General features: G+C 44.2%; 1 protein-coding gene across 6 annotated transcripts in view; it reads left to right on the forward strand.

Moving 5' to 3' along the window:
- TANC1 (tetratricopeptide repeat, ankyrin repeat and coiled-coil containing 1) overlaps positions 1-4,868 on the forward strand; it is a 200,435-nt gene extending 195,567 nt beyond the window's left edge. For all 6 annotated transcript variants that reach the window (XM_074967381.1, XM_074967382.1, XM_074967385.1 and 3 more), the window contains 2 exons: positions 749-849; positions 2,127-4,868. In XM_074967381.1, the coding sequence (XP_074823482.1) occupies positions 749-849; positions 2,127-3,561 (1,536 nt within the window). In that variant the 3' untranslated portion in view covers positions 3,562-4,868. The remainder of the gene's footprint in view (positions 1-748; positions 850-2,126) is intronic.
- Positions 4,869-7,979: the final 3,111 nt, after the last annotated feature.

The following is a 7,979-nucleotide window of genomic DNA, read 5'->3' on the forward strand; positions in this document are numbered from 1 at the left end:
TCAATGAAGCTCAAACCCCATAGATGTATAAATGGCTAGTATGCTGTCCTTGCACCATGATGCTCTTGTGATTCTTGCTCTTCCTGCTGAGGTAAAGGAGGGGCAGGAAAAGCTACCATTGGGAGGATGTACAGAATACCCCTGTGGTACTAGCATGAAGTGAGGGACAAGGAGAGAGGGGAAAACCATACAGGTGGGCAGATTACCTGTTACTCTAGAAGTGATTGCTAGTGTCATAGGTCACTGCACATGTAAGTGGTGGGAGCCCTTCCTTCCCAACCTCTAGTACTAGTAAACTCTTTATCCACAGTTATTTCAGCCATCATCTACTGATTTTGTGCCCTATGTTGCCACAACCAATGGGACTCTTCATGAAGTAAAGTAGTACTCAGTACTACATGGGCGAAATTGACCAGCATAGCTATTCCAGAATAACTGCCCTGCTTTTATTCTGGAATAGAGTGTTGACACAGGGGGCTATAACAGAATAGTTATTCTGGAATCGGTATGCTGGACAACTTCCCTGTGTAGACAAGCCTTAGGGATGGCAGAATAAGGTCCATCCTGATCCCTTTTTTTAACCCTCCAACTTTCCTTTTGCCAATTTAAATAGTGCTGTCTGAAGTGGCTAGGCTATGGGAGCTCTCGAGATTGTTTCTGGTAGTGTCTGCAACTAACGTGCATGTAACATTTAAAAAATATTTAAATGTCACTGTATACATTGAAAATATAATTGCTATTAAATTAGGACTTTGGCATGGCAGAAGAGTTTGCTACCAAGGCACTTGATCTGAAACCCAAATCCTATGAAGCCTATTATGCTAGAGCAAGAGCCAAGAGAAACAGCAGGTACTGTCTGTGACTGTGTCTATACACACAGATCTTTGTTTCATAACATTTTTAAACAGCTAATTTTCAGGTAAATTTAAGGTGCTTTACGTTAGATATACTTGAAAATTCTTTGTTCCCTTTTCTTCTTTTCCGTTTGTGTTTGTTAATTTTGTTGGGAGTTAAGTGAATTTAATGCAAGTGAAAGGTGCTAGGTAGGCAGCATATTAAACACAGTTGTTTCTGGAATTCCTGATGACACTTGTTTAAATAATGATGGTCAGAGTGAGTAAATGTCCAGTTTTGGTATCTACCTTTTTATAAATGACTGTAAATTAAGCTGTATTTCCCTTCTATCCTAGCCTTTACCATAGACCAAAAGCCTCTGTGGGGTTTGGCTTGGTGTTGATAAGCCCACCCCTTGGACTGAGCCAGCAGTAATCCATCAGCATTCCTTGCAGGGTACCAAAACTAGCTAACTGGATGGGTCAGCAGTAAAACCCTGGAACTATAATAGGTGACAGAATGTAAGAGGACAAGAAGCTGTTGAATGAGCAGCAGTCCAAGATGTAAGAAAGAGCAGGGCAGGGAAGTAGGTGTCAGCTGTTGGTGGTAGTACTGAGGGCGTTCTGCACAAAAATTTTTTAAAAATCTGTGCACAATATTTTAAAATTCTGCAGATGTTATTCGTCAAATAAACGTGGAAGCTCCAGCATGGCATTGGGGAGCACAGGCCACTGGCCGCACAGAGGTGGGAGATCACTGTGCAGGTGTCTCTCTCTTCCTCTCCCTCTCCCCGCCTGGGAGATGGCCTCAACAGTGAGGCTGCACCCAAACCTGACACAACACAAGGACTTGGGACTGCCCCAGAAACAGCCCGGGGCCCTGCCCCTCCACGCCAGGTGCACCAGGTGTGGGCAGGAATGCTCAGCAAGGCAGGATCCAAGTGTGGAGGGACTTAGTGTGGGGGTATCTGGGTGTGGGTTGAGAGGATTCTGTGAGGGGCAATTTGGTTGTGGGCGGCGGATCTGGGTGCGGGGGAGATCTGGATGCACAGGGGCTTGCTGGGGGGTTCTGAGGATTCCCTAATTTCCTACCACGACCACATCAAGTAGCAGATACTGATAAGACAATAGATCAAAGGACTGCCTTAATGGGTAATAGAGATGACAGCCAGTACATAATGGTGGAAGTTTAATTGCCCAAAGTTGTATTAATTTTTTTTCTTTTAGAGGGACAAGGTGAGTGAGGGGTTCTTTTGGAACAGTTTACTTTTATTTATTTTTTCCTTTACACAGACAGTTTCTTACAGCTCTTGCTGACCTACGTGAAGCCATAAAATTGTGCCCCAGTAATCAAGAAATCAAAAGGCTCCTAGCTAGAGTAGAAGAGGAGTGCAAACAGTTTCAGAGAACACAACAACAAAAGCAGCAGTCTCCACAGCCAGCACAGCAGAATGACTCTGACAATGAGGAGGTTCTTGTCCAAGGAGTGAATGATCATTTCAATCTTGAAGAGAGAAAAGAAGAATTTCCACACCATGATGACCCCTTTCCATCTTCACAGAGGCTGCAGCGTTCCCAGACAGCTTCTCCCTACAGCAGAACCCTTCAAGAAGGCCTTCAGCAGAAAGCCAGACCCATGTCCCCCCAGAAGAAAAACGGGAGTAAATATCTGAGAGAACCAGGGTTGATCATGCAACCTACAAAGCAAGCACAGATTGTGAAAACTAATCAGCATTTGAACTCCATTCAGCCTGGATCAAGAACTGGAGCTACGCTGTGTAGTGCAAAGACACAGTCTCCTTTTCAGCATCTTCCCCCAAATGCTATGCCAGCCCGACACACTGGAAATCTAACCAATAAAAGTCAGCATTTAGATGGGCCAAACATTTCAGCATCTGGAAGCATTCCTACAGGTTTCAGCTCTGGACTGTACCATGAAAAGTTAGCATCCAACCAGTGTCCCCATTTACAGGATGGTGAGAGTCTCTCTTCTCACTCTTTCACAAGCAAGGCCAAAACCACTGATAGGCTTACTGTCCTTGCACTTCCAGTCAGGGAGAAAGCAGCTCCAATTCAAGGAATTCAAATGAATTGCAGTGAAGCAAGGCAGCAAGGCTCTGTAACTAGTGTCATCTCTTCTGGCTCTCCATCTAGCAGCATGATCATTTCCAGCTCAACCAACAGTTTAACTTCAAGCAACAGCTTTTCAGATAGCGTGAAAGGGTTAGGGCCAGATGTTCGAATCAAGGAAAATAAAGTTAGTCAAGTTCAGAGTGGTACGACTGAACACAGACCTCGGAATACACCATTTATGGGGATCATGGATAAGACAGCAAGGTTCCAGCAGCAGAGTAATCAAACCAATCGCACTTGGCATTGTCAGACATCTGAAGGGTTACTAACAGATGCTTTTGGTGGGTTTGTTCAATCTTCAAACTGTGAGCAATTCTCTGCCAGACAGACAGGTGGATACAGTAATCAGACTAAAACTTCCTCTCCTGCTATTGCCCTGGGAGAAAATATCCAAAATGGAATGCAACCTAAAGAACTTGAGGAGCTCAAGTGCCAAATGCCTGCCCACTGTCAAGATACCAGGACATCTAAAACTGTTCCTCATTTGTATCCAGATGCTATATCTGAACAGCAGTCTCATGTTAATAAGGAAGGTCATCTAAGTCCCGTCACTTCTGCAAAACCAAAGCGATCATTCATAGAGTCTAATGTATGAATATATCATTTTATATAATAATAAACTGGTTGTAAAACTTAGCACATAACAGCATATTGATTACTTACGTTAATCACTATTATAGGGCTGTTTCATCATAGAATATTGTTTCTCCATAACATATTGATTATCTGGCCTCTTTTCTAATTATGAGTAAGTTATCCGTGTTGGCCAGTATTATTCATAGAAATATGGGATACAACCACTTTCTTAAGAAGCTATACATACCACCATGGAACAAGAATATTAACTGGAATGTCAAATGTAACTAGAAATGCATTTACATGGTTAGCTAAGATTGTGAATGCACCAAACTGGGACTTTGAAAGAAGAAAAATAATTTACTTTCCATTATATTCCATCCTTATTGTAAGACTTGTAACATTTTCCTCTTATATAGGGCTTTAATCTTGGCTTCTGATTGTATTAAAAGTCATCACTTGCATAATAATTATAACTATGCCGCCTTCTAGTAATGCTTGATTCCAACAAAGTTATGAGGGTAAATACACAGTATGTAACATCCAGATCTGTAAATGACTGTTTTCTTATCAAAAAGATATAGTATTTCATTAGTTTTCTAGAGGGATTTAATTGGGATGCATGATGTAAATTTAGGAACTTTAAGTCACTTGTATATGAGTAAACTTTAAGCAGCTATGTTTTGACATGTAAATATGATATTTTTAATTACTGCAAGAAACTAAGTAAAATCCAGTAAATTACAGCAACAGATTTGCATGCATTTTTTTAAAAAGCTTCAACCATACTGGTTATTGCACTGAATATTATTATATTATGGCATGTTAACAGTATACCAGTAACCGCACTTTATATAGTTTACCTAAAACATCTTTGAGGTGCTACCTTAATACAAAATGATGTATTGTACATTCACAAAGAAGAGGTACAGGAATTAAATACTTTATAGAAAAAATTTTATAGGAAGCCTGATGTATTATTTTGAGACTATTAAGATAAAAATTTGAGGAAAAGGGTAGGTGTGCATTTGCTTTGTAGGATGGGGTTGAAATTTTTTTTTCCAGAGCTTGGGAGGAAAAAGTTTCTATATTTGCAAGAATGTTTTCAAAATGAATAGTTGTAATGACATTCCTCTGTGTAATAAAGGTTTGTTTTGTACAAGTTGGAATTTTCAACTTTTATTCCCATGTACAGTATGTATGCACATTGTAAAACAACCTTACACATTTTTACAAATTCCTTAGGAGTTTGCATTATTACACCCTAGCTTATTTATTGTTTACTGTTTCTTTGATATTTGTACAAGTCTTGATCTCTCATTCTGTAGTTCTTTTTGCACTGCTACTGTATTTTTCCTTATGAAATAAAGACTATTAATATAGTGGGTTGAGAGGTGCACTCTTATTTTGTGTACTGTGGTACTGGTATAAAACCACCGACAGATGCACAGAAATTAAATTGATGTGTATGTAGTACAGTTATAGGAAAAGGTCTGTTAGTAACTGCATTATATGATTCTCCCCACCCTGCGTTTTTCCTCTGAGGTCGGTATAGCTTCATCAGTATCTTCTGAGGGTAAATACTGATGACTGAGAACTGGAGAATATGCAGGATGATCTTTTGAAGGTGAAAGACTTGTCTCGATTGCCATCAGCTTCTCCAGTACAGTAGAAACTCAAAGCTATGAACACCAGAGTTACGGACTGATGGTCAACCAGCCACCATGGGGGAGTAAGCTATCAAGCAGCAGTGGAGACGACAAACCCCCAAACAAAAAAACCAGCAAATTCTGTACTGTACTGTGCCTGTATTGCATCTTAAAGGTAGGCACATCTGGGCTGCCTGTTGCCACCCACCTCCATGCACCAGGCAGCCACTTACACATAGGAGGTGGTGAATGCTGTTTTCCCCTCTCCCTCCCCACTAGTAGGACAAGCTTTCAAACTCAGTGCTGGGAAAGAAACTTCCCGAACTGCTACTGAAACCTGGCCTGGAGTGTAAGCTGCTGGAGCTCCTGCCTGCACACTGCGCTCTGGCGGAGCAGCTCAGTTTTAAAGGGCCTGCACTGCGTGCCAACTGACACTGCGGTGCCCCAGTGTGCCTCACTCATCACCCTTGCAGCCAGAGGGCTAGAACCAGCTGCCTGTATCCACCCCCACTGCAGAGCTGTGAGCCCCCACTTCAAGCAGTCCGCCCTGAGGAGCATCCCATAACTGCTTGTTCAGAGTTACAAGCATTGCAGAGTTATGAACAACCTCCATTTTCCTGAAGTGTCTGTAACTCTGAGGTTCTACTACACCACATCTGTCTAGCCTTAAAATATCAGTCCTCAAGCGGGAGGCCTAGAACTCTGACTTCATCCTCAGGTGATTAGCTGCCGTTGCAGAGCCAAGCATGCCTCCTTGGAGTCACAGCAGAAGCAAGTGAACTGGCTGCTCTGTCAGAGAGATCAAAAGATGCTCTCAAGGCATGCTTAGTGTTCCTAGCTCTCCAACTAGATACAGGAACTTCTCTTTCCAGAATATATTAGGCCCTGGAGATTACCGTGGACAATGAGTAGGAGTATCTGGTTAAACCGCTCAAATTTTATTTGTTTCAAGGACTTGTCTCAGAGGTGAGCAAAGTATGGCCCGCGGGCCCCTCCTGCCTGGCCCCTGAGCTCCTGGCCCGGGAGGCTCGTCCCTGGCCCCTCCCCTGCTGCCCCCTCCCCTGCTGCCTCAGCGTGCTGCACCATCGGTGCAAAGCTTTGGGTGGCCGGGCAGCACAGTTGCAGAGCTGCGGCCTGACCCATGCTCCAGGCAGCGCGGTAAGGGGGCAGGGGGGTTGGATAGAGAGCAGGGGAGTTCGGGGGTGTGGTCGTGTCAGGGGTGTGGATAGGGGTCGGGGCAGTCAGAGTGTGGGGAACAGGGGGGTTGGATGGGGCAGAAGTCCTAGGGGGGCAGTCAGGAATGGGGGGGGGGTTGGATGGGACGGCAGGGGGCTGTCAGGGGTGGGAGGGTCCAGGGGTGGTCAGGGGACAAGGAGTGGTGGATGGGGCAGGAGTCCCGGGGGGCTGTCAGAGGACAGGGAACAGTGGGAGTTGGATGGGGTAGGAGTCCCAGGGGAGCTGTCAGGGGGTGAGAAGTGGGGGGGTTGGATAGGAGGCAGGGGGCCGGGCCATGCCACGCCTGGCTGTTTGGGGAGACAGTCTCCCCTAACCGGCCCTCCATACAATTTTGGGAACCCGATGTGGCCCTCAGGCCAAAGTGTTTGCCCGCCCCTGACTTGTCTACACAGAGAAATTATAATGGTGTATAAGATCGGGGTGAATTTAAGGTGCTGTAACTGCCTCAGTAAAAATCAGTGTGTGGACATTCCTATTTTGGTACAAGAGTCTTTTTCTGGTTTACCTTATGTTGTTTCAGAAGCAATTTAAGCTAAACTGCAAAAGGCGACTATTAATCCAGAGTAAGGGTGTGTCTATGCCACCCACGTTACAGCATGGCCGTGGCAGCGCTGTGACGTGGGCAGTGTAGAGACACTTTATCGCTGGGGGAGAGCTCTCTTGGCGATTTTAAAAAAACACCCCTAACAAGCAGTGAAGCGCTGTCTATACTGGCGCTTTTCAGCACTAAAACTTTTGTCGCTGAGGGGGGTGTTCTTTCACACCCCTGAATGACAAAAGTTTTAGCGCTGAAAGTGGCAGTGTAGACACAGCCGAAGAGTCTTCGTATAGGGGAGTTATAACTGCATAGTTTAACTTAAAATGCTGTAGTTATACTGGTATAATTATCCTTGAAAAATCTCCTTTGTAGGCAAGCCCTAAATTAGAATAGGTCTTTCAGTCCAAAGCATCAAACTGCCTGGATTATTTATCTCCTAGAACAAAGGTTTGACTGAACTCAATTTACTTCCGTTAGCCAAAACCAGCGAGTGAACCTGATGCCAGGTGCTGATAAAATAAGTCAAACCACCCTTTGAGACCTGATAAAAATGACAGCAGTCTTCAACTACCTGAAGGGGGGTTCCAAAGAGGATGGAGCTAGGCTGTTCTCAGTGCTGGCAGATGACAGAACAAGGAGCAATGGTCTCAAGTTGCAGTGGGGTAGGTCTAGGTTGGATATTAGGAAAAACTATTTCACTAGGAGGGTGGTGAAGCACTGGAATGGGTTACCCAGGGAGGTGGTGGAATCTCCATCCTTAGAGGTTTTTAAGGCCCGGCTTGACAAAGCCTTGGCTGGGATGGTTTAGTTGAGCTTGGTCCTGCTTTGAGCAGGGGTTTGGACTAGATGACCACCTGAGGTCTCTTCCAACCCTAATCTTCTATGATTCTATTAATCAGATTTACAAAAGCAGAGCCACTCAGACATTCCTCAGCTGTCTCAGATCAACAACCATTGTTAAGGTGGGTTGCTGTTTCTTTTTCTTGAAGATGTCAGAATTTTCAGACTTTCCTT

This window comes from Natator depressus, chromosome 11, assembly GCF_965152275.1.
Source record: "Natator depressus isolate rNatDep1 chromosome 11, rNatDep2.hap1, whole genome shotgun sequence".
NCBI lineage: Eukaryota > Metazoa > Chordata > Testudines > Cheloniidae > Natator > Natator depressus.